This window comes from Phoca vitulina, unplaced genomic scaffold, assembly GCF_004348235.1.
Source record: "Phoca vitulina isolate PV1807 unplaced genomic scaffold, GSC_HSeal_1.0 scaffold25, whole genome shotgun sequence".
NCBI classification, from domain to species: domain Eukaryota; kingdom Metazoa; phylum Chordata; class Mammalia; order Carnivora; family Phocidae; genus Phoca; species Phoca vitulina.
The window spans coordinates 29,684,330-29,712,041 of NW_022589728.1; the positions used below are offsets into that span (position 1 = coordinate 29,684,330).

General features: G+C 37.1%; 1 protein-coding gene across 2 annotated transcripts in view; it reads right to left on the reverse strand.

Moving 5' to 3' along the window:
• ZNF704 (zinc finger protein 704) overlaps positions 1-27,712 on the reverse strand; it is a 236,946-nt gene that overhangs the window by 174,016 nt on the left and 35,218 nt on the right. Inside the window, exons 1-2 of one of the 2 annotated variants that reach the window (XM_032421896.1) lie at positions 20,985-21,123; positions 14,861-15,102 (exon numbers count right to left, since the gene is read on the reverse strand). In XM_032421896.1, the coding sequence (XP_032277787.1) occupies positions 14,861-15,081 (221 nt within the window). In that variant the 5' untranslated portion in view covers positions 15,082-15,102; positions 20,985-21,123. Of the gene's footprint in view, positions 1-14,860; positions 15,103-20,984; positions 21,124-27,712 lie in introns of those variants that run through there. The other variant, XM_032421895.1, reaches the window with a different exon arrangement.

Genomic DNA, 27,712 nt, shown 5'->3' on the forward strand with positions numbered 1-27,712 from the left:
TCTCAGCTAGGGTTGCCATAAACTGCAAACTGTGGCACCGTGGATGACTGCTCTCTGGACAGGGGCCCAACAAACAGCAGAACCAGCGAGAACTCCCTTCCTCCCCTGGAGTGCGCCACAGGAGTCTGCAGGGTTTGGAGACGCTAAACGGGGTCTTGTGCCTGAGATAGAAACACTTGTTCACAGGCTGGGCGAACACGGAGTGCAGAAGGAGACCAGGGAGACAGGAGTGATTGACTGCTTTTCTCAGGGCACACTGAGGAGTGGGGCACCAAGCTTTTGGTTGTGGGGCCAGAGATTGGGAGGCTGCCATTTTTATTCTCATCCTCTAAAGGTACATGGAAAGCCTTCAGGGAACAAAAGTACATAGAGCAAACTGGAGCAGATTACTTAGCATGGCCCCCTGGGAAGGGTGGTGCAATTCCACCTCGGGCCAAGACACTTGAAAATCAAAGCAACAGACCCCTCCCCCAGAAGATCAGCAAGAACATCCATCCAAGACCAAGTTTACCGATCAATGAGAACAGCAAAACCCCAGTGCTAGGGGAATATAGCACATAGAATTTGTGGCTTTTTCCACATGATTCTTTAGTCTTTCAACTTTAATTTTTTTTTTTTACTTTTTTCTTTCCTTTTTCAACCAATTTCTTATTTTATCAACTCTTTTTAAAAATCTTTTTTAATTTTAATTTTTTCAGTTACATTCTATCCCTTCATTGTATTTAATTTTATTTTTGTATATATATAAGTTTTTCTTTCCTTACAATTTTGGGATGTAGTTTCTTCTAACAGACCAAAATACACCAAAAGTCTAGTGTATGACTCTGTTCTATTCATCTGCCTGATCATATTTCTCTTTTTTGTTTTTGTTTTTTTCTCCTTCCTTTTTTTTTGTTTTTTGTTTTTTTGTTTTGTTAAAGTCTTTTTTAATTTTCATCTTTACAATTATATTCTATCCTTTCAATGTATTTAATTTCATTTTTGGATATATAAGTTTTTTCTTTCTTTCCAATTTTGAGATGTAGTTTCTTCTAAGAAACTTAGCAAAATACACTCAGGAGAAAGTGTATTCCTCTGTTCTGTTCACCTGTCTGTTTATATCCCTTCCTTTTATTGTTGTTGTTGTTGTTTTCTCCTTTGTTTTTTCTTGTCTTAATTTTCATTTTTACAGTTACATTCTATCCTTTCATTGTATTTAATTTTATTTTTGTACATATATAAATTTTTCTTTCTTTACAACTTTGGGATCTAGTTTTATAAAAAACAGACCAACATACACACAGAATCCAGTGTATTGCTCTATTCTGTTCACCTGTCTGATTATATTCTTTTTTTTCTTTTTTTCTTTTATTTTTTTAATTTTTGGTTTTGGGTCCTTTTTGATTTGTTTAGTGTATATCACTCTGGGGTCATTGCTCCCATTTTAGGATTTTGTTCTCTCATTCATCTACTCTTCTCTGGACAGAATGACAGGACAGAAAAACTCACCTCAGAAAAGAGAACAAGAGGCAGTACTGACTGCCAAGGACCTAATCAGTATGGACATAAGTATGATGTCAGAACTAGAGTTCAGAATAATGATTATAAAGATACTAGCTGGGCTTGAAAAAAAGCATAGAAGACACTAGAGAATCCCTTTCTGGAGAAATAAAAGAATTAAAATCTAACCACACTGAAATCAAGAAGACTATTAATAGGATGCAATAAAAAAATGGAGGCTCTACTGCTTGGATAATGAGGCAGAAGAGAGAATTAGTGATACAGAAGACCAAATGATGGGGAATAAAGAAGCTGAGAAAAAGAGATAAACAACTACTGGATCACAAGGGGAGAATTCGAGAGATAAGTGATACCTTAAAGGGAAACAATATTAGAATAATTGGGATCCCAGAAGAAGAGGAAAGAGAGAGAGGGGCAGAAGGTATATTGGAGCATATTATAGTGGAGAACTTCCCCAATCTGGGGAAGGAAACAGGCATCAAAATCCAGGAGGCACAGAGAACCTCCCTCAAAATCAGTAAAAATAGGTCAACAGCCCAACATGTAATAGTGAAACTTGCAAATCTCAGAGACAAAGAGAAAATCCTGAAAGCAGCTCGGGACAAGAGGTCTGTAACCTACAAGGGTAGAAACATTAGATTGGCAGCAGACCTATCCACAGAGACCTGCCAGGCCAGAAAGGACTGGCATGATATATTCAGGGTGCTAAATGAGAAAAATATGCAGCCAAGAATACTTTATCCAGCTAGGATGTCATTTAAAATAGAAGGAGTGATAAAAAACTTCCAGGACAAACAGAAACTAAAAGAATTTGTGATCACCACATCAACCCTAAAAGAAATATTAAAAGGGATCCTCTAAGCAAAGACAGAGCCCAAAAGTAACACAGATCAGAAAGGAACACAGACAATATACAGAAACAGTCACTTTACAGGTAATATAATGGCACTAAGTTTATATCTTTCAATAGTTACTCTGAATGTAAATGAGCTAAATCCCCCAATCAAAAGACACAGGGCATCAGATTGGATAAAAAAGCAAGACCCATAGATATGCTGTCTACAGGAGACTCATTTTAGACCCAAAGACACCTCCAGATTGAAAGTGAGGGGGTGGAAAACCATTTACCATGCTAATGGACATCAAAAGAAAGCTGGAGTGGCAATCCTTACATCAGAAAAATTAGATTTTAAACCAAAGACTGTAATAAGAGATGAGGAAGGACACTATATCCTACTTAAAGGGTCTATCCAACAAGAAGATCTAACAATTGTAAATAGTTTGCTCCTAACATGGGAGCAGCCAATTAATAACAAAATTAAAGAAACACATTGATAATAATACAATAATAGTAGGGGACTTTAACAAGCCCCTCACTGCAATGGAAAGATCATCTAAGCAGAAGATCAACAAGGAAATAAGAGCTTTGAATGACACACCAGACCAGATGGACTTAATAGATATATTCAGAACATTCCATCCTAAAGCAACAGAATACACATCCTTCTCAAGTTCACATGGAACATTCTCCAGAATAGATCACATCCTGGGTCACAAATCAGGTCTCAACAGGTACCAAAAGATTAGGATCATTCCCTGCATATTTTTGGACCACAATGCTTTGAAACTGGAACTCAATCACAAGAGGAAATTTGGAAAGAACTCCAATACACGGAGGCTAAAAAGCATCAAGCAGGAAATTAAAGAAGAATTTTAAAAATTCATGGAAACAAATGAAAATGGAAAACACTACTATTCAAAACCTTTGGGATGCAGCAAAGGCAGTCCTAAGAGGGAGGTATATAGCAATACAAGCCTTTCTCAAGAAACAAGAAAGGTCTCAAATACACAACCCAACCTTACACCTAAAGGAACTGGAGAAAGAACAGCAAATAAAGCCTAAACCCAGCAGGAGAAGAGAAATAATAAAGATTAGAGCAGAAATCAATGAAATAGAAACCAAAAGAACAGTAGAACAGATCAACGAAACTTGGAGCTGATTCTTTGGAAGAATTAATAAGATTGATAAACCCCTGGCCAGACTTATCAAAAAGAAAAGAGAAAGGATCCAAATAAATAAAATCATGAATGAAAGAGGAGAGATCACAACCAACACCGAAGAAATACAAATGATTATAAGAACATATTATGAGCAACTATACACCAACAAATTAGGCAATCTGGAAGAAATGGATGCATTCCTAGAGACATATAAACTACCAAAACTGAACCAGGAAGAAATAGAAAACCTGAACAAACCCATAACCAGCAAGGATTTTGAAGCAGTAATCAAAAATCTCCCAACAAACAAGAGCCCAGGGCCAGATGGCTTCCCAGGGGAATTCTACCAAAGAAGAATTAATACTTATTCTTCTGAACTATTTCAAAAAATAGCAATGGAAGGAAAACTTCCAAAATCTTTTATGAGGCCAGTGTTACCTCGATCCCAAAACCAGACAAAGACCCCACCAAAAAGGAGAATTACAGACCAATATCCCTGATGAACACAGATGCAAAAATTCTCACCAAAATACTAGCCAATAGGATCCAACAGTACATTAAAAGGATTATTCACCATGACCAAGTGGGATTTATTCCTGGGCTTCAAGAGTGGTTCAACATCTGCAAATCAATCAGTGTGATACACTACCTAAATAAACGAAAGGACGAGAACCATATGATCCTCTCAAAAGATGCAGAAAAAGCATTTGACTAAGTACAGCATCCTTTCTTGATTAAAACTCTTCACAGTGTAGGGATAAAGGAACATGCCTCAATATCATAAAAGCCATGTATGAAAAGCCCACAGCAAATATCATTCTCAATGGGGAAAAATTGAGAGCTTTTCCCTTAAGGTTGGGAATACAACAGGGATGTCCACTCTTGCCACTGTTGTTCAGCATAGTACTGGAAGGCCTAGCCTCAGTAATCAGACAACAAAAGGAAATAAAAGGCATATGAATTGGCAACAAAGAAGCCAAACTCTCACTCTTTGCAGATGACATGATACTCTATGTGGAAAACCCAAAAGACTGCACCCCAAAATTGCTAGAACTCATACAGGAATTTAGCAAAGTGGCAGGATATAAAATCAATGTACAGAAATCAGTTGTTTTCCTATACACTAACAATGAGACAGAAAAAAGAGAAATTAGGGAGTTGATCCCATTTACAATTGCACCCAAAACCATAAGATACCTAGGAATAAACCTAACCAAAAAGGCAATGGGTCTGTACTCAGAAAACGATAGAAGACTCATGATACAAATTGAGGAAGACACAAAGAAACAGAAAAACCTTCCATGCTAATGGATTGGAAGAACAGATATTGTTAAAATGTCTATGCTACCTAGAGCAATCTACACATTCAATGCAATCTCCATCAAAATACCATCAACTTTTTTCACAGAACTGGAACAAATAATCCTAAAATTTGTATGGAACCAGAAAAGACCCCAAATAGCCAAAGGAATGTTGAAAAAGAAAAGCAAAACTGGTGGCATCACAATTCTGGACTTTAAGCTCTATTACAAAGCTGTCATCATCAAGACACTATGGTACTGGCACAAAAACAGACACATAGATCAATGGAACAGAATAGAGAGCCCAGAAATGGACCCTCAACTCTATGGTCAACTAATCTTTGACGAAGCAGGAAAGAATATCCAATGGAAAAAAGACAGTCTCTTCAACAAATGGTATTGGGAGAATTGGATACCCACATGTAGAAGAATGAAATTTGACCATTCCCTTACACCATACACAAAAATAGAACTCAAAAGGGATGAAAGACCTAAATGTGAGACAAGAATACATCAAAATCCTGCAGGAGAACACAGGCAGCAACCTCTTTGACCTAGGCCACAGCAATGTCTTGCTAGACACGTCTCCAAAGGCAAGGGAAACAAGGGCAAAAAGGAACTATTGGGACTTCATCAAGATAAAAAGCTTTTGCACAGCAAAGGAAAGAGTTGACAAAACCAAAAGACAACCTACAGAATGGGAGAAGATATTTGCAAATGATATATCAGATAAAGGGCTAGTATCCAAAATCTATAAAGAACTTACCAAAGAACTGGAAGAAATGGATGCATTCCCAGAGATGTATAAACTACCAAAACTGAACCAGGAAGAAATAGAAAACCTCAACACCTGAAGAACAAATAATCCAGTCAAGAAATGGGCAGAAGACATGAACAGACATTTCTCCAAAGAAGACATACAGATGGCCAACAGACACATGAAAAAGTGCTCCACATCACTCGGTATCAGGGAAATACAAATCAAAACCTCAATGAGATACCACCTTACACTGTTCAGAATGGCTAAAATTAACAAGTCAGGGAACGACAGATGTTGGCGAGGATGCAGAGAAAGGGGAACCCTCCTACACTGTTGGTGGGAATGCAAACTGGTGCAGCCACTCTGGAAAACAGTATGAAGGTTCCTCAAAAAGTTGAAAACAGAGCTACCGCATGACCCAGCAATTGCACTACTGGGTATTTACCCCAAAGATACAAATGTAGTGATCCGAAGGGGCACATGAACCCCAATGTTTATAGCAGCAATGTCCACAATAGCCAAACCAGGGAAAGAGCCCAGATGTCAATCAACAGATGAATGGATAAAGAAGAAATGGTATATATATATATATATATATATATAAATATATAAAATGGAATATTACACAGCCATCAAAAATGAAAAATCATAGGAAACAAACTGAGGGTTGTTGGAGGGGAGGGGGTGGAGGGATAGGGTAACTGGGTGATGGACATTAAGGAGGGCACATGATGTAATGAGCACTGAGTATTATATAAGACTAATAAATCACAGGCCTGTACTTCTGAAACCAATAATACATTATTTGTTAATTAATTGAATTTAAATAAAAAATGTTAAAAAAGAAACATTTCATAATAATAAAGAGGTCAATTCATCAAGAATACATACCAATTCTAAAATTCATAAAACAAATTCTGATAAACTGAAAAGATAAAGAAGTAGACAAAATCAGTAAAGAGGTAGACCAAAAAAAAAAAAATCAGTAACATACAGAACCAGTAGTCACAAGTAGACAAAAAAAATCAGTAACTATGCAGAATTCTTGAATAACATTATGAAAGAGAAAAAGTAGTAAAGCATGTTTTAAAAAAAGAAATTTAAGCTGGCAAAAAATTCTAAACATGTCAGTTTAAGTATAATGAATGCAATGAGTTAAGTATCTTATTTCAAGAATATGCTATATATTTCTGTTTTCTGGATTGTGTTCTCAATTATTAACAATAAGAAGAAAAATGTGTGTATTATGCTTCTTACTTTTTACAATAAAAGTTAATTCTATTCATCTAATTTTAAGAAGAAACAACCAAACAAAATTTGGAAGGTACACATAAAGAATTGCCTAGAAGGAGTTATTATTGGGATGCCTGGGTGGCTTAGTGGTTAAGCGCCTGCCTTTGGCTCAGGTCATGATCTCAGGATCCTGGGATTGAGTCCCGCAGGTCCTGGGATCGAGTCCTGCATTGGGCTCCTTGCTCAGAAGGGAGCCTGCTTCTCCCTCTGCCTGCCACTCCCCCTGCTTGTGTTCTCTCTCTGACAAATAAAAAAAAAAAAACAAACTTTAAAACAAAAAAAAGGAGTTATTATTGCTAAAAATAGAAAAGTATTAAATGTTAATGATAGAAAAGAAGAAAGATCTTCAATTAATGATTATAATTCTACTTTAAGAAGCTAACAAAACAGGGAACTTAAAGTCAAAATAAGCAGAAAGAAGAAAATAACAAGGATGAAGAAAGAAATCAATGAAATAGAAAATGGGCAAACAATAGAGAAAACCAATATATACAAAGGTTGCTCTTTGAGAAGAGCCACAAAATTGATAAACTGCTGGTTAGTTGGTTAAAAAAAGGAAGACAATACACTGACCAATATCAGAAATGAGAGAGGGAAGATTACCATAGAATCTATAGATATTAGAAAAAATAAGGCAATGTTATGAACAATTATATGTTAATAAATTTGACATCTAAATTAGTGTAATGGGTAAATTTATTGAGAGATACAATTACAAAACTGACTCAAAAAGAAACATAAAATCTAAATAGCATTATATCAGTTTTAAAAATTGAATCTGTAATTAAAAACACTTCCATAAAGAAAACCCCAGGTCAAGATGGCTTCACTGGTGGACCCATCTTTTAAGGCAAAATTATACCAGACCTACAACAAACCTAGAAGAAAGGGAGAAGGAGGGAACACATTCTAAGACATTTTATGAGGCTATCATTAAATTTACATTAAAATCAGACAAAGAGATCCAAGTAAATAAAGTGACAGGTCAACGGATGGAAATAAATGAATCTTAACTGAATTTTAGCAAAAATGGATCCTTCAGTATGTAAGGGGGGTGGTGTAAAGTTCACTCAATGTCAAAGACCAATCAATATAATTCAACATATAATAATTTCTAAAAGTATGCTCATGTAAATTGATGCAAAATTTTTTGTTACTCTATTCAACATCTATTGAAGAGAAAAACTCTCAGCAAATTAGGAAGAGTACTTTCTTACTTTCATAAAAAATTTAAGCATACTGACAATACCACGTGTTGGTGAATACATAAAGCCACTGCAGCTCTCATACATTACTGGTGGGAATGTAAAATGGTACAACTACTTTGAAAAAGTTTGGCGTTTTTTTTTAAAGTTTAATATACAATGGCCATATGACCCATTAATTCAACTCTTGGGTATTTAAAAATGAAAACATATTCCACTCAAAAGCATATTCACAGCAATTTTATTCCTAATAAACCTAAACTGGACACAACTCAAATGTCCATCAGAGGTGAATGGATAATCAGATTATCATATAATCACACAATGGAATACTCTTTGGCAATAGAAAGTAACACACTACTGACAAATACAAAAGAAAAATACAGTAAATCTTAAAAAAAAATCATGCTGAGTGAATGAAGATTCCTGAAAATACATCGTATATATTTCCATTTACATGAATTCTAGAGAAGACAAAACTAATCCATAGAATATTGGCTGCCTAGTGCTGAAGGTCAGAGGACAGGCTGACTGGGAAGGGGCACAATGAAACTTTTTGGGAGGATGAACATTTTCTGTATCTTGATTATGGCACTAATTATATGGGTACATATATTTGTTACAACTCATTAAAGTGTATATTTAAGTGGGTGCATTTTCCTACATGAATTAGACCTCAATAAACTTGATTTAGAGATAAACTGAACAAATATCCACAAATTGAATAGTTATAGGAAAAGCAAAATTCTACCTAATAGTTTATTAGATGAGGTAAGTTACTGTAAGTTACTGTTCTAATGAAAATGCTATTATGAAAAGATTGAGTAAGGGTTTCCTTTATAATAAGAAATAATAGAAAATGCAATGATAGTGTCTCTTTCTGAGAGGCATAGATAACTAATTATGTTATTAAGTATAAGTCTTAATTAATGAACATGAATGATTATTCTACTCAAAGTAAATTTATAAGGCAAGACATAGATGTATTCATCAGCACAAGCAACCTATATTAATTTTCCTAGAGCAGCTGTAACAAATCACCACAAACTGGGTGGCTTAGAACAACAGAATTTTATTGTCTCACAATTTCGGAGGCTAGAAGATGAAATCAAGATGTCAGGGAGTCATATTTTCTTAGTCCTTTTGTGCTGCTATAACAAAATACCATAGACCAGGTAGCTTACAAACAACAGAAATTTATTTCTCACTGTTCTGGAGCCCAGGAGTCTGAGATCAGGGTGCCCCATGATTGGCTGAGGGTTGTCTTCCGGGCTGCATACTTCTTGTATCCTTACTTGGTAGAAAGGGCAAGGGCGCTCTCTGAGCCTCCTTTATAAGGGCACTAATCCCATCCATGATGGCTCCACCCTCATGACCTAATCAGCAGGCAAAGTCCTTACCTCCTAATGCCATCATTTTGGGCATTAGGTTTCAACGAATGAAACTGGGAGAGGACACGTTCAGACACATTCAGACCATAGCACTTTCTCTGGGGGGAGAATTATTCCATGCCTTTTTCTTAGCTTCTGGTATTGCTGCGAATCCCTGGTGTTCTCTGGTCTGTAGACAAATCAATCCAACCTCTGCCTCCATTGGCATTCTCCCTGCGTGTCTTTTGTCTCCTCTCCTTTTTTCTTCTATGGATACAAGTCATACTAGTTTACAGCCCACCCTAAAGACCTCATCTTAATTTGATTATATCTGCAAAGAGCTTATTTCCAAATAAGGTCTCATTCACAGATACTGGGGGATTAGGATTTTGTCATATCTTTTGCGGGACATGATTTAATCCATGCCCGCTCCAGATATCTGGCACACACAGACCAAAAACCTTTATTTTTATTACCATCATTTATACTCTCTCACAATTTACAACTCTTATAATTTCTTAGTTCTGACATGAGTGTCCCGTACTTGCTTCTCCTTGTTTCTCTTTTGGTAAATGTCTACCTTGTTTACTATAAAATCAGATTTTACAAAACTGTTTACTTTAAAAGCAGCAGATTTCCATTAATATATGCCAAGACATACTACATACAATCTTTAAAATATATAGAAATATGAGAGCGGTCCTCATGAACCGTGTAAGGGAGTCAGCCGGGGCACCCCAAACAACTCTCCGCAACAGGCAGAATTAACATGGGTGGAAGTTTCTCCTCCAACACGTCCTTCATGTTCTCTTTTCTGAGACTCACAGATTTTACCACCATGCCTAGTTACCCTCTGGGTCAGTTCAAACACTCAAACTCTTCTTGCACTATGAAAGAATTTGGTGTTAGCAACTACATTCAAGCAAGCCAATTCACCAGAAGTCTCATGTTACTCCAACAGCTTGGCACACATTCCAAGAACGGAAAAATTCCTTCCAACTACTTTTATGCCTCACATCCCTGGCTAATCTGTAAGTTCCCTATTCTGGATTTCAACTCTTTCTTTCTTTCTCTCCAGATTTCCACCACTAATCTGGGCATGGTTCATTTATTATCTGTGCCCAGGTTCATCATCTTTTTCGAATCAGGCTAAAATCACTGTCTTGGCTAATGAATCACTGAGCTCTGCCCACAAAAAACCTCTGACTGGCATTTGTCTTACTTACTGACCTTTGGCCTCTTATTCATTTCTTGAGCCAAACTACAGAATTGGAATTCCTTTCTGAATGGACTCTTCAAGAGCTCACACCCCTTTCTCTTTATGCTCTTAAAGTTCATTTTTCTCAACTTTCCATAGAAATCAAGACAGCTAGTATTTTTCCCTAGATACCAAAAAATACTTAAGATGACATATCTATAATTAGTAACTCCTCTCTCTCCATTCACAATCTCTTTTGGAGGGGGCTGTTGTCTTTTATAACCAGGCATTACTAAGTGAATAAGTGATAAAAACTTCAGAGAGAGATGATTCCTTTAGAGACTGTTGTCCCCAGTTAGCACTGACACTCCTGGTAACCCCCGACCCCAAACTATTGCTCCCCAATAATCCTTCAAGTTGCAAAGAATTTTTTTTCTGTTAATGATAAATCTTTAGTTCAAAGAAACACTATTCATTCACATGCGCTCTCACACACTTTGTTTTAATTAAAGATTTTTATTTATTTATTTGACAGAGAGAGAGAGCACAAGCAGGGGGAGCGGCAGAGGGAGAGGAAGAAGCAGGCTCCCCCATGAGTAGGGAGCCTGATGCGGGGCTAGATCCCAGAACCCTGGGATCATGACCTGAGCCAAAGGCATATACTTACGCGACTGAGCCACCCAGGCGCCCCTCTCTCACACACACACTCTTGCTCTCTCTGCTTAGTTTTCTCCATTGAAGAACTTGGAATACTCTGAGTACCTCAACTCTATAATGCACGCACTCACCCCCATCTTTATGAACCCCTCCAAAAGAAAAGACTTTTCCTTCCTAAAATTGATCAAGCAACATCCCACAGGTAAGTGGACTCTACTGCATTTATATAACGCAGGACTCCTGATGGCTTTGCCAGGCAGTCTAGGACACTTCCACCCAACCTTCCCTGGCTCTCTCCCTCACTGGGCTCAGACCTGCACCACAGTCTCACTTGCATCTCCCTCCTTCCCTGCCCCTTGCCCCACCCCTTTTCTTCCACAGGTATTTGTCCCAATAAAATGCTTGCATTTAATCCTGCGTTGGCATTTGCTTCTTGGAAGACCCAGCCTGACACATCGGGATTAATAACTTATTTAATATTATATTTCCCTGAAACTAGCAACTTTTAAATGGGTCCTCAGAAAATGGGTAAACAAACAGGGATTTTGTAAAGTAGATCTCAGATACAGAGTTCCTCCTTCTCCATTCTATTCATCCCCACCTTGAAAAGGAGACTAACAAAAAAAATTAGGCTTTTGAATAGTTGTATCAAATTAATAGCTTTCCTAATATTAAGAGATTCTTCTTTATGTACAAATTCATCCAGTTCTAATAAGAAGGGAGCAAGTTAGGAACCGTTACTTGAAATTAGCTACTTAGGTGTCTGTTTCTACGATTTAACTATAAGCTCCTAGAGGGTTGGCATCCCATTTCATTCATTTTTTTTTACTGAGTACTGGATTCGTAGCAAGTACTCAATAAATAATCTACTCAATGGAAGCAGGAAATGCTCAATCACAGTGAAGTATAAAGATGGGGAGGGTAGTTCCTAGACCCTTCTAGGGATATGAAAAAACATAAAATATATCTATTATCTTCATTATATAAACCATAGAAAATAAACTTCAAGTTCCATTTTACAAAATATAGAAAGCAAACATCAACAAAAATCTTCTTAACTATAGTGGGAATAAGCAAAAGATAAAGTGAGAAAGATTATAAAGACTTTATTTTAAACTGTTGAGAAACTCTAACAGTGATACTCTATTGGTCAAAAATGGTTATCTTGCCTTTCTAAGAACTGTCCAATACATAACATCTGGATTTAGGAGAGTAAGTTGCAATAGTCATGTGGCTAGAGCCATAGATTTTATATATATATATATATAATGCTATGTATACTATATATTATATAAGATATAGATTTCCTTCTACCAATAAATTTCACCCTACTGTAGACATATTCAAACTTCATTATTCATACACTGCCAACAGACAGAATTATGTTTCTCCAGAACAAAAAGTCCTGTATCTTCCTACCATGTCAGGTAAAGGAGTTTCTTTAAAACAAAATATTGATCCACTTAGATGATAGTGGAAAGTTGACATTTACAAAATATTTCCATGACAGCAAATGGAAATAGAACTAAAAGAATTGAGAGTTAGATAATTAGACCCCACAATTTCTGATTCCTTCATTGTCATTAAGAAGAAGAGCAATTTATTTCACCAACTGTTGGCATATTTGTGATGATTAAATTCTTACTATAGCAATGAAAACAAGTGTATCAGTGGAAATCTCAAACAATGAAGCTTTAACTAGTATTTCCCATAATAGATGAATGTCTAAATTATACCTTGTCATTGAGGAATTTTTGCTGTACATTAATGGATTTAAAATCTAATTAACTTCCCTATACTCTTTAAGAACACTACAATAACACTGGCTTGACTCATAACTTTTAAGTACACTTAGTGAACTGGAGAAAGTGGAAAAAATATTCCACATACCAGAGGCAGAAAAAGCAGAAAACATTTTTCTTCCTTTCCTTTTCATTATTTTCCCCCAGAACCTATTGCAAGTGGGGTGAGATTAAAGACAAAAGATATATCTAAAACAATCTATGGTAATTTAAAATGATTAATTCCAGGTCTTTTAACATAAAATGCTCCAGTGGAAATTTTAGGTAGAGTAAATCCTGTCAAACTGCAAGTTGTCACTGAAGTATCTGACATCGGGAAGTCTAATTTTTGCACTACAACCTTAGGAAGAAAATAAAACCATAGCTCTTCACATTTCAAATTAACGTCACTTTTCCTATGAGTCAACCAAATAACAGATATGAATTGAAGTACCTACCAGTTTTAGGGTATGATAAAACATTTCATGATGAGTCCCCAGTTAAAGGAACTAATCCTAAAGAATTTAACATGTGCTTTATATGAAAAAATTAGAAAAGCAAATAATTCTAAGCAGTTAAACAGAAGTAATGAATATATGAAAATTTTCAACTGAAGGTTAAGAAAAACAAGGAGACCTATAATTTTAGAAAGTATAACAAATTTGGTAGCAGAATAGAAAGATATGTAATTTTCTAGAAGAGATATTTTTTATTTAATATAGTAAGCAATGAAATTCTAATTATAAAAAGTGAGTAGGTAGAAAAGAAACATTTATTCCTTTCCCAAAGATACTATTTTCCTAGTTAGTTGTCTGAAGCCATTCAAACGAATAGAGTACGTCTCAAAAAACTGTTTATGAAATTTCATTATAAATGGCTTTGGTAACAAAATATATTATACATACTAAAAATACGCAAGCTTTCATGCTATAGCATTTTCTTTCTTTTCTTCATCCAACAAATATTTATGGAGCTCCTAGCACATAATTAAGCATTATTCTAGAGCTACGGATACAGCATGAACAAGATGGACTAAAATCCTGGCCAACATGGAACTTACTTTCTAGGTGAAATAAATGACAAGCAAGAAAATAAGTAAAAGGTCTAGATGTTCCATTCTACTTCTATTCCACTGTCATTCTGCCATAATATTGTCCTTTGATTTAATGCTATTGGATGTAGTTTAAGTAAAATTATAATGTGATAAAAGCCTTTTGATATTTCCATAAACCCTCTTGGCCCGGTTCTAAGGTAGATCTGTCTTAAAAGAATTACCATGATATAAACCAGGGATCACCAAACTTTTCCTGTAATGAGTCATATATAAATATTTTAGGCTTTGCAGGCCACCTATGATCTATGTCACATGTTCTTCATTTTTTTTAACCCTTTAAAAATGTAAAACCACTCTTACCTCACAGGCTATACAAAAACTTGCCAGGGGCTGAATCTGGCCTACTGCCATAGCTCTCCAACCTCTGCCCCAAATCTGAGTATCCCTGCTTTAAGTGGCTAGGTTTTTTTAACATTTATTCTTTTGCTCTTTATTATTCATTTTCCAAAATTTAATAAAACATTCTTTCCTAGAGCTACAATATTTCCAACCAGAGCAGCCTAAAGGCAGTTCCAAGGAGCAGGCCTACCTGCTCTATTTCACACAAGCAACAGAGAAATACTCTTGGCAAAAAACCCTTCCTAAGTCTATATGCTTTAGAGAGATATGGTGGTGGAGGTTGTAGATGCTCTCCACTGACTTCCTAGGGCAGACACACAGAAAGTCTAATGTTCCCTTACCTTGCTGGAGGAACATCAATATTGGAAGAAACAACTTTCCGTTTTTGCTCAAGGAGACAGATGGAGCGAGTGTTTTCTTTTTCATGGTCAAGGGCTCGGTTGGCTTTTTTGGTGTCTGCTGTTTTCACATCTTCCTCCATGGCCAAGGGAAACAAGTGTTGATGAGACACTTTTTTACTAGAGTCACGTTTTAAGTCCTCTGGTTGAAATGTGAAGGTCATTTCCCGCTTAATGCTCCCCACCTGTGAAATGAAACACAAAAATTCTTATTCGCCCAGAACATCAGCTTTGCATAACTATATGCAGATGACCCTAGAAAAGAACACAGATTGGAGACCTCCTTGTTCATGTTAAAATTTTATAGTTTAAATGAAAAAAATGTAACGTAAAAATAAGATAACTGACATTACAAAGTAATAGACATTTGATGCATCATCTGTCATAATGCAAACAAGCAGCATCACAAACATAAGAGGAACCTTTCAGGCATACAAAAGCTTTGAAGACTTGAAAGCATAATGCTTCTAAAACAAATCTAAAAATTTAATACATCACTGATTTCTCTTCTACAACTCAGAAACTCAATTAAGTAAATAAATTCTTAAATATTTCACACTAATTATGTTGAATAGAAGAGTGCTATAAACATAAAATGAGCCTTATCTTTGACTATGAATAATGATCTTAACCATACTCTTCAGTTCATGAAGAACTGTTTTTTATCTTTTATCTACAGAAGTTAAGATCTTAATGAAATCCCTTATTAGTATGATGATAAAAAAGTCATTAATTTTTCTTATCATTTTTGACTAAATACAACAATGCTTAAGGTTTAAGACAAATATAAAATTAAGCCTCAGGGCCTTGACTCTGGTTTCAGAATTTGTGATGACTAAAAACAAAGACTGAAGTTAAAGAAAGATTTTTGTAAAGGTGGTTGGTATTTTAAGTGAGGTTTGGAATAAACTTGTTAAAGTCATGAGTGTACGAAGAAGAGCCAGAGGGGGCGCCTGGGTGGCTCAGTCGGATAAGTATCTGCCTTTGGCCCAGGTCATGATCCTAGGGTCCTGCGATTAAGTCCCACATTGGGCTCCTTGCTCAGCAGGGAGCCTGCTTATCCCTCTCCCTCTGCTCCTACCATGCTCGTGCTCTCTCTCCTATCTCTCTCTCAAATAAAATCTCAAAAAAAGAAAAGTGAAAAAGGAAAGAAAAGTGATCAGTACTCCACTGCTCAGTGGATTGTGTTTCAAAATACGCACACCTATAAGGCATGTCCCAGGCCCATTCAACAGTTCATCCCTTTCGTGGACTTAGTCTGTAAAATCAAAAATCTTCACTAAAGATTTTTAGTGAATCTAAATAGAGGATATGCTTGTTTCCTTCTTTTTAATTTTAGGTAGGAGGAAAAGCACAAAAAAATTGATCAAATAGATTTAGAATTACAGAAGCTAAAGCCACAAACATAAGGCATTTTCAGAATAAAATGAGAATATGTGTGTTCAATAATAGCATACTGGCAACATATGATATTAAAGACCAGAAATTTTCAGACTAAATGGGAACTCTGAGGTATGCATGTTAGAGTCACAGGACCCGCTCACATATGAGAATTCCCAGAACCCAGTGATGAACGTGTGCCTTGGAGTCCACTTGGCTGGAATGTCTCTTTCAAATGAACATTGAGCTCTAAACTGAGCTCTCTTCTCTCCTTGGCCTGTACTTGTGAGGACAAAATGATCTTCCCATGGGGTTCCTGTCAGTCTTAGCCCCAGGAAAATGATCAGCCACTTTTGGTCTTCTTGCAACTCATTAAAAAGTTACCATATTTCTTAAAATGAGTGCTTTTAAGAGCTGTTTTAATGACATCAATACACAATAGAAAAATATAAAAAAATATTTCATACTTCAAAAAATGCAATGAATGTTCAATAAAAAAAATGTAGCTTGGAAAATCTACAAATGTAATTACTAATATTTCAAACATCCATCAGGAGTCACTTTCTATGTAAACTTTTCTGCCTGGAGGTAGGAGAGGGAGGTGCTTTTTCACTTCCATAGCACCTCATTCCAAACCTATGTTACAACAGGGATACGCTAAACACCAGGCATAGAAGATGAAAACAAAGGCCTGGTTTTGACAATCATAAATAGTTTCCCCCTAAGTGTCAAGTATTGCATTAATTAAATACTTAAGTAGTCATTAGTATTAAGTTGTAGCAATAATTGACATCTATTCCTCCCTTGGGGCCAACTGTACTGGTTAAATGAATTCAATCCAAAGACAGGGGTAGTGGAGAACATTACAGGAAGCTAAGCTTTTAGTTTCAGAATTTTAGGGGAAAAAATCCAGCATTCTAAAGCAAATTAATACAAAGTAGAATAAATTTCCTATAGAAATTGTGGTATAATTATATGTCATGCTCTTAGCCAAGACTTCATAAAAAAATATAGTAATATTCAACAGTGTAAGCTATAAATCTTCCATAATACCTCTTAAACAAAAAATTAATCTCTCCACAGTAATGAGGGAATTTTAGCAATGTAATGGATTTCAAAGACTATTTAGCCCAAACTCCTTATATTAAAAGTGGAATTAAAAGGAACTAGAAATGGACCAAAGAGGACAAAAAAAATATAGCAATGAGTAAGTAGTTTGGTGGAAGGAGTGGGTGACAGGTGTAGACCTTCATTACATTACTAAGCTTTAGAGTTTACATACAGAGATTACATGTTCTTTTTAACATTCTTTTATCCGTATCAGATAGTAACATTTAAAAGATTTTTTAAAAGAAGAGTTCACAGGAAAGTAGAGAGTGGGGAGAGTACATGAAGTCAAATCTTGAGAAACTGGGCCTGAAATGGCCCAGAGAGATAGGATGGTGGCTGGAGAGATGCTGGACAAGGGAAAATGTTCTAAGATGAGAGGTAATAGAGCATGTTTCAATGCTGAGTCAGAATGGAAAGAAAGGGATGAGTAAGGTTAGTAGTAGCAGTAGAAGGGGATAGGGCTGATATCCAGGTGTTGCACCGTTAGCAGATTAGCAGAAGAACACAGCAAAAGGAATCTATGAACCCTGATTAAATTTGCACCCCTATTAGATTAGTGGAACAAAGCAGCTAAAGGAAGATATGGTTCCATTTATATGAGATTTCCAGAAAAGGCAAATCTATAAAGACAGAAAACAGACCAGTGGTTGCCTGGGGCTGGGGGTGGGAGAAGAACTGATAGCAAGTGCCCGCCAGAGAACTTTCTATGGTGGGGGAAATGTTCTAGAACTAGACTGTAATGATATCTGTATGATGCTATAAATTTATTAAAAATCATTGAACTGGGGTGCCTGGGTGGCTCAGTTGGTTAGGCGACTGCCTTCGGCTCAGGTCATGATCCTGGAGTCCCTGGATCGAGTCCCGCATCAGGCTCCCTGCTCGGCGGGGAGTCTGCTTCTCCCTCTGACCCTAACCCCTCTCATGTGCTCTCTCTCTCACATTCTCTCTCTCTCAAATAAATAAATAAAATCTTTAAAAAAAAAAAATCATTGAACTGATTTTTATGAGATGTATATTATGGTATGTAGATTATACTTCAATAGTACTGTTAATTAAAAAAAATAAAAAAGAACTAAGCCAGGAGTAACTGGTGTGGAAAGTATATTCACAAGAACCCTGAGACCAGAAACTGGGAAATTTCTGGTGCTTGTAAAGCAACTTCCATAAAGTCTAGGAATCTTTTTTTTTGAAACACGGGTGACGTGGCAAGCCAGGCTGTCGCAAGCAATTGCATTCTTATATCCTGCATACTGGTAAGATGGGGCTCAATCCAGGCCCCCCTCAAGCTATGTCCCCTGGCTTTGTCACCCATGGAAGAGAGACACGTTTCTCATTCTTCCACCTGGAGAGGAATTTTTGTACTTCATCTGTCCAAAGAGGACACTCTTATTTATTTTTTCCCCAGTTTGCACAATGCCCTGATGACAAAAGGAAAAGTCTTCTGATGATCTACATGGCCTGGGCCAAGTTAGCTTCCTTCCTGGAAGCAGATATCAATGAATTATGTGACTCCTATGAGCTGGATAGCTTTGATAATAGAAATGTTGAGGGTATCAGAAGAAGCACTCTATGCTACAGCTCAAAAGGAGGCAAAGGCTTCAACACAGAAGACAGCCAGAAAACAAACACAATCTAGAAGCCCCGAGTGACAAATAATGAAGAAAAACAGCAAGACTGTTGACTAGTAATTTCTAGGAGGAAATACAAGGCTAAGGTTTAAGAATAATCTTAGTCTAGATTAAGAAAAAATAAAGTGTCTCCTGCCCAGGAAAGGATTCATTTGACTATCTCACACTGATAAGACTAGACGTTAGAAGGTAGCAGTATTTGATTTTGGTTGCACATTTCAAGATGGGCACGGACAAACTGGAATAAAGACAACAGAATGATCAGTATGGCAAAGGATCTTATTGGGAGGAACTGGGAATATTTTGTCTAGAAAACAGAAGAGTTATGCCCCACACAGCTGCTCTTAGATGAATGGAGAGCTCTCCTAAAGAAGAGGAATTTGAGTTCTCCTGTGTTCCTCTAGAAACAGGATCAGTGGCAATCACTTCTGCTTCCAGCTAACTCCCATCTGACCTTAGGGTTTACTCGCTCTTCCTCTTTTCTTCTTCTTACTCTTTTACCACATTGTAAATGAAATATTGTGTATCTGTAAGAAATACCACTTTCTACTTACCTGTGTTTTCATGGAGACATAAACTGTTAAGTAGGTAGATTCTCAGAAGCTACCTCATCTCACCGAAACATTTTATTTTTCACTGTTTCTGTAGAGTTTAAATGTACTTTTCATTTTTTAAAAGTGTTACAAAATATATGCTAGTTATTAAATTTTCAATAAAAATATGTATAAAATAAAATGGGGAAAGCTTTCTATTCCTCCCCGTTCTTTTCCCCGCCCTGCCCAGTCAAGTCCAACCCTTAGAGAGAACAGCTTTTAACGATTTACTGCAACATGTCAAATTACTTAAAATGCATTAAATACCTATCAATGCATATATACTATTTGGAGCATCTAAACATGAATGTGATTATACTACATGTATTATTCTGCAACTTATTTTCTTACTTCACAATAAATCAGGGGCAACTTTTCATGTTAGTAGTAGATCTACTAATTTTTTAAAACACTGAAAACTATAACAGTTCATGAGATCAGATTTTTTAATTGATCTTTTTTTATGAGACTTTTTTAAAGATTTTTTAAAATTTTCTTTATCTGACAGACAGAGACAAAGCAAGAGAGGGAACACAAGCAGGGGGGAGTGGGAGAGGGAGAAGCAGGCTCCTCGCTGAGCAGGGAGCCTGATGCGGGGCTTGATCCCAGGACCCTGGGATCATGACCTGAGCCAAAGGCAGATGCTTAACAACTGAGCCACCCAGGTGCCCCTAACTGATCTCTTCTTGAGAGACACTGAGGTTCTTTTCAATTTTTCATTATTAAGAATAATTCTACAGTGAACATCCTTGTATATGTATGCATGTAGCTTTATGCATTTTGCAAGCATTTTTCTGCAGGAAAAATTCCTGGAGGTTGGAATTTCTGAATCCAACAACCAAAATGTTCTTCATAGGGGAACAAAGTCTGGAACACCCACATGATGGACATACCATGAAGTCACCAAAAGAGGGTCATCAAAATATATCCATGATCTATTAAGAGGAAAACATTTGTCCATGATCTATTAAGAGAAACAGTCAAGTTGCAGACTAATATGTTAGGCATGATTGCACTGCATTTAAAAAACAGAGTAGTTTGCTAAGGAGCTATACACCTTAAGGAACAGAAGACTGAATGGGCCAAGAGGGCACTCTGACTTCTTTTCTTATATAATTAGAAATGCTTATGGATGGACACACACACACACACATACACACGCACACAATTTTTAGGTAGTGAGATTATGGAAGACTTATGTATTTAAGGTTTTCAAATTAAAAAAATTAAAATAAAGAATTTAAAAAATAAGATTCACAAAAATTATGAGGAATAATGCTCTGTGCTAATGACATATAAGGAAACTGGGACTCTCAACTACTGTTGGAGGGAGCATACATGTTGTAGGAGGCCCACCTGGTGAAAGGTAGCAAATTTAATTGTGCATCCCTTTGTTTTAGCAATTCTACATCTAAGGAAAAAAAAGAGAAAAGCACACAAAGATATTTATCCCAGAACTTTTTTTTTCAGAACTATTTATAACATTAAACAAATGCAAATTCCCTAAACACCCATCAATAAATTTGGGGTTAAGTATACATAAGCAAAATATCTCTATATTTGTTAAAATGGAAAGACATCTAATGTATTAACTGAAAACAAAGGAAATCCAAATGAATATATGTAATATGATCTCAGGAAAGAGGGATGTGTCCATATAAAGAGAGAGAAAATTCTAAAAGGACATTCCAAAATGTTAGGAATGGTTTTCCTTGGGAGCAGATTTATAGGCCAATTTTCCTTTCTATTTTGTTTGCATATAATTTGGTATTTTAAAACCTATGAAATTATTCTATGATGAAAAAATACATGTCATTTTTATATAATTGTTTCTCAAGAATCTGGCATTTATATAGCTAATACTCTTTCTTCTACTAGCTTTCAATTATTAGTATATATGCATATATTAAAGGGGAAAATGAATTACTTAAAATAATACATTCACTTGCACTATTACTTTCATTGATTATCAGCACCTCTCAATCATATTGTACTACAATAACTACCACTGAATTCCTTCTTTCTACCCAACACAGAAGCCCTTCATGCAGCACATCACAGATACATGCATTATCCAGTGTAATTTCTTGCATGGGAGCAAAGCTTCAGTGTTCAATTATATGAGAATACTACCAATTACTGAGTTAACGAACAAATAAAACTTGAAATTTTTATTCCAATGAACAGCTTTTGTTTTCCTAAAAGAAGATAAACAACATAACTATAAATATGATATACTAGGGGAAATTGCAATATTTTAAACAAGAAGTTAACAGTATCTATTTAAATCCTGAATATCTCTAAATGATGTCCTTTGTAAATTGGATGCCACTTTCTAAGACAGGGACTGAAGCTCATCAGCTTTTCTCAATACAAAAACATCTGGTTTTCATAGGAGGATTCTAACAGCTCATTAGAAAAGAGGATGGCTTCTAACATCAGCCCACTTACTTGATCAATCCTTTCTTCTGTCTACACTCAAGTGCATTCCAGGCCACCTTAATCCGAACAACCTCCCTATGTATTTGCAGTAGTGAGATGCTAAAAAGCATGTGTCAACACTCCCTCTTGGAAACTGTCCTTGCTTACTCATCTCAACCCAATAAAATTTGAGGAGTTGGCTCTGGAGATTAACTGGATTTCCAGGAATAATCTGCAGAAAGCCAACCCTTTTGCCTTTTGGGGCTTTCTGCATAGTAAGAAAGTAAAATCAAAATTCTGGAAAAGAGAATGAAATTCATGCCACAGCAAAACCACTCTGGGAGAGCAAGCCTTAGGAAGCAAGTGAATAGTCTACTTGGCCAAGCAACTCTTTAAGACTCTTCCATTCACCAGGAAACCACACAGACACACCTGAAAAACTTTGTAAGAGAATTTTTCCTATTTCAGATTGTGTTTCCCCACATTAAGATCTATTTTTTAAACTTGTTTTCAAAACACATAGATATACATTACATATTTAGTGACTGATGACAATGGCATATCAACTACAGTATGGAATATGTAGTCAGACCCAAAGATTTTCAAACATGTCTCACATGTCACAAAGAAAGCAAAGGTTACATTAATAATAGGAACAACTGATTGTAAACTAATTTAAAATATTACCACTAAGGGTCATGCTCAAAGAAAGATCGGGCTCTTGAATCAATTGTTAAAAAGTATGTCCAAAAACAGTCAACAGAACTCTCCTCGTCACTTTAGATTAAATTCTTCAAATTTCATGCTAGGTACACAGAAAAATAAGTCGCATGGCAAATCTATCCAGTCTTAATGAATAGGTGTAATAGAAACACTTTAAAAACAATTGCTTCCAATTGCTAGGCCCTTGATTATATTATTCCCTTAGCCCTCTGAAACCAATGAAGTGTTTGACTGCTTTATCCTCAAGTATATTATTTCTCTGTACCAAGACAGTAAATGGCAGATGAAAGTCAGACTGGTTGGGTGGTGTGAAGATGGGGCAAGAAGTAAAACTCATCACAACAGAGTTGAAACCCTGTGTTAGGTTCCGGAATCATACATTCTAACCATACAAGGACACTATCTCAGCAATCGGGGTTGTTAATGCTGGGTTTACCACAGCAAGTTTTAACTTTAATATCCTCACAACTTAATAGTCAACAAAGCATGACTTGGCTTGCCTAATGGCAGATTAGTCAGCTGCACATTTAACAAAGTTATTGCAAAAATGTTTGGTGGAAGACTTCTTCGCTGAAGTTTCAAGCCTTCTATTAAAATTATGCAAGTGAGAACACACGACTTTTAAATATATATTTTTTAAATCCTTCTGAAAAGCCCTGAGTGGAAATACCTATTTCTATAAAGTACAATATAGACTCAGGCTCTGTTCAAGTTACCTGCATATCCTTTCCAACCAAATGTAAGGAGAGAGGGGAAATCAACATCAATATGGCTCAACCTTATCGGATTTAACTTCAGTATACAGAATTTTTAACTTATCACATCAGTTAGGTACTCCATTTGTTTTATATAAATCAAAGTTTAACTCAACCAATCACATCCAATCCATGGGAAAATGCTGTGGCCGAATATATCCAGAACCCAATCACTCCCCACCACCTTCCACAGCAAGCCACCATCACCTCTTACCAGGATTTGTACAATAGTTTCCTCCCTGGATCCCTGTTGGCATCCTTGCCCTGCCTCCCACATGCCCCAGTTCCTTCTCAGTAACAGTAGCCTGTCTTATCTCTTAAAAACAAGAGTCAGATCATGCCTTTCCCCATCTCAGAACTCTCCAATGGCTCCCCATTTTGCACAGAATAAAAGCCTCCAGGGCCTCATCCGAGCTGGCTCCCCTCTATCCTTCCTTCTCCCTCTCCTGCTTCCTCCCCCCACCCGTGCTGGCCTTGAACGTGCCACACACACCCCTGCCTTGGGGCCTTTCCACTGGCCACCCCATCGTCCAGGAATGTTCTTCCTTCATATACCCACACTGCTTGCTTCCTCACCCTTTCATTCTTTTTGCAAATGTCTCCACCCTCTCTAAAGTTGCAGCGCTTTTCTCCCACTCCACATCTGCCATATTCTATTTTATATTGTTCTTTAGCACTTACCATTTCACAATGAACCGTATAATTTACTATTTATTATGTTTATGGTCTGGGCCGCTCCACCAGAGTGTTAGCTCTATGAAAATAGACATTTTTTGTTTTATGTACTGATGTTTCCCAGCACCTAGAAGAGTGTCTGAAACACAGTGGACCCTCAATAAGTATTTGGGGAATAAATAAATGAATGAATTTTCAGGTGATTATATATGCTATATGGTAGCACCTACTAATAAAGTCTAAGGAGGACGGATATCAAGTTCCTGAGGCTGCGAAGTGTGGGGTTCTTCAATCTAAAAGAAATTTCCCAAGTTACCAGAAGGAAATAGTGAATTGTGCTATATTTGGGGAAGAAATAAGTGAAGCACAGAATGGTCACCATCTTAATCCTTTCCTTATCAAAGTATTCAACTTTATTTCATGGAGGACTTTATCTCTAGGAATGCAACCCTTATTTTATAATAAAACCTATAGAGAAAATAGGATTTATTTCACTTTTTAAATTAAGGGACTCTGGACCTTCCTTCTACAAATATCACCAGGTTAATCCAGGACAAATGTATAGAGAGAAAATAAGGCATAATTTCAGAAGCAACACACAGTTAAAGTTGTATGATTTTCAAAACTCCTGGGGAGTGAAGATTCCTGGAGAGTAAAGTGTTAGGGGCAGGTCATCAAGCAGCCTGGTCCCCAGGGATGCCTGGGTACACTTCCTCACACCTGCCTGTGGTTCCCAGCAGATCTAGCCCACTTGCTCTCCCAGGGAATCCTAACATTCATAGTCAAGAATAACACTGATAATCAGTGCTGTCTTCAATGTCTTCCACATTTGGTTTACAGTGACTATTTGAGTCCCACCTGACCTTCTTAGAAGCTTCTTTCTGAAGGAGTAGAGGCAGCTGTTTTACTGAGAGACAGTTGACCTATAGAAGACTGCCCATACTAATTGTTGTGACTGTCACACAGAGCCTCAACTGATGGCCACTGCCACTGCCAGGAGGAGCTGGGGCCCCTGGGCACAGAACAGACCTTCGTTGTCTCTGACCTTTCTTCCTTGGAGGCTCTTCCCAAGGGACCACTTTCACTGGCACCTTGCCCTGCCCCACCACACTGAATAGAAGGGCTACCCTAGAGACAGCAGACTTTACAGGGCCTTTCCCACACCCCTACTGGAGCCCATCCCCCATCTCCCCGATGGCCCCTCTGTCCCCCTGCTGAGCATCTCTGAGCTCCCTTGTCCCCACCTGGCCTGAATCCTAGGCAGAAACACACAGCAAGAAAAAGGAGATTCCTGGGAACTCAAGCAGCATGTTAAAGCTCATTTTTTTAATGGGTTAAATAGTATTTGCTTCTGACCTGGGAATCAAATCAGACTTTAAAACATGGTTCCTCTGACCAAACCACACATTTCCCAAAAGTGGTTGGAATAGAACTTTATGGAAAGTTGTTGAATGTACTTCTGACATGTATCAAAAAAAAAAAGCAAATCAGTTTTTGAAGAGAGTATTGCACATTTTCTCTGGGCATAAACAGGGCCAAGAGAATCTTTTCTTTCAGGAATCTGATAGGAGAGAGCTAGAAACTGATGTCGATTAGTGGCGGTGGCTGGAAATGACAGTGCAGGTGACGAGGCCAGCCCATGTGCACGTGAGAAACTAGAGGAAACCAGAGAAGAGTCAAGAGGAAGGATGAGCAGACTCTGGAGAGAAACAGGGACAGAGGGCAAAAGGATCCTCAGACAGACGGGATCTGAGGGCTACCTCCTCCCCCCACACTCCAGTCCTATGCCCGTCCACACCTGAGGGCCCGCTGCAGGCTGTCTCCTGTTACAGGCCTCGATCTTCCCCTCACAAACATAATCCCCACCCACCCACCTCACCCCACTTTCCTCTTCTGTGAAACCTGCGCTGGTTTCAACTTCTTGCAACAAAAAGCAAAAGCGTTAGACTATCTAACCCAATACCTTGAATTCCTTTGGCAATAGAACTATAAAGATGGCCTCTTAAACTCAGCAGTGGTCGCCACAGTCTGACACAGCTTGTTTAATTTTCAGAGAGATTAAGAAGCACATTTTCAGAAAAAAAAAGAATATTGGTTGCTAAAGTTTCTTCCTTAAATATACATTTCACTTAAAATATAATTTACTATTCCTTGGAGCAGTAAACAGCAGGTGAAATTAAAAACGAAAGTTGAGGGGCACCTGGGTAGCTCAGTCAGTTAAGCGGCTGCCTTCAGCTCAGGTCATGGTCCCAGGGTCCTGGGATCGAGCCCCGCATCAGGCTCCCTGCTCGGCAGGAACCCCGCTTCTCCCTCTCCCACTCCCCCTGCTTGTGTTCCCTCTCTTGCTGTCTCTCTCTCTGTCAGATAAATAAATAAAATATTAAAAAAAAAAAACACTAAAGTTGAAAACGAACGAATTCACACTTTAGCTTGGGTTGTGCTCTTAATTCACAGCCAGCCAATCACTTTAACTAGCTGCACAGATGACTAAATAAAATCTGTTAATAAATGCAGCTAGAGTGTATTCAAAAAATTAAGCAATGCATATTAGAATAAATTTGTGTATCTGCTGATCATAAATTTAATTCTTTAAAATAAAGGTCCAACTGGCATATAAGGGAGTAGATAAGAATAAGAGGGAGAAATCTCTCCCACTTCAGCACAGTCTTTCATAAGAAGGCAGATGGGTCAACAGAAGAACTGGGTTAACCCATGATAAATGACTGCAGGCAGACCTTAAGATAAGAAGGTGTGCTTATGGCATTTCAGCCTGTTCATGATCCTTTCTTCCTGCCGGGATGCTTATGGACTTCATGTTTGCTTAGCCAGCTATAATAAATGTGCAAATATGTGTGTGTGTGAGAGAAAGTGTGCATGTATGTATAAAAGAATAAGTAAATACAACACATACATACATATGTCTTAGCAGTTCTGCTTCTGCTAGAACCAGACTGATACAATTTAAAACATGGTATAAAGTATTTATGTTTTACCCATCTCTCTCCTCCAATAGTCCAGAAACTACTTGGAGGCAGAGAACAAGTTTTGCTTGGCTTTGTATGTGATATATACATCAGATTTATTTGACACCTGTTATATGCATTCTTGGCACACACTGGGTTCTTGATAAATGTTTACTTAGTTAATGTAAGTAAGTGATGATAATATGGCAATGGGGCCAGTCTGCAAGAGCTGAAAGGAAGATCTGTAAAATCAAGGGACAGAGTGATTACTATTCCATATTCACAATATTCTAAAGTATACAGAATACAATAACAACAGTTAGTAGTAGTAATAATAATGATGACTACATTTATGAAACCCTTACTAAATATAAGACATTGTATTAAAATTTCTTCATACACGTTATTTCACTCCAATCCCGCCCCCCCAAAATCCTAAGAGAACGATCCTGTTGGCCAAACTTTACAGGTAAAGAAACGAAGGCACCCAGAAATCACATAACTGACTCAAGGTCTCACAGATCTTTCCCCTCACCTGCTCTCTTCT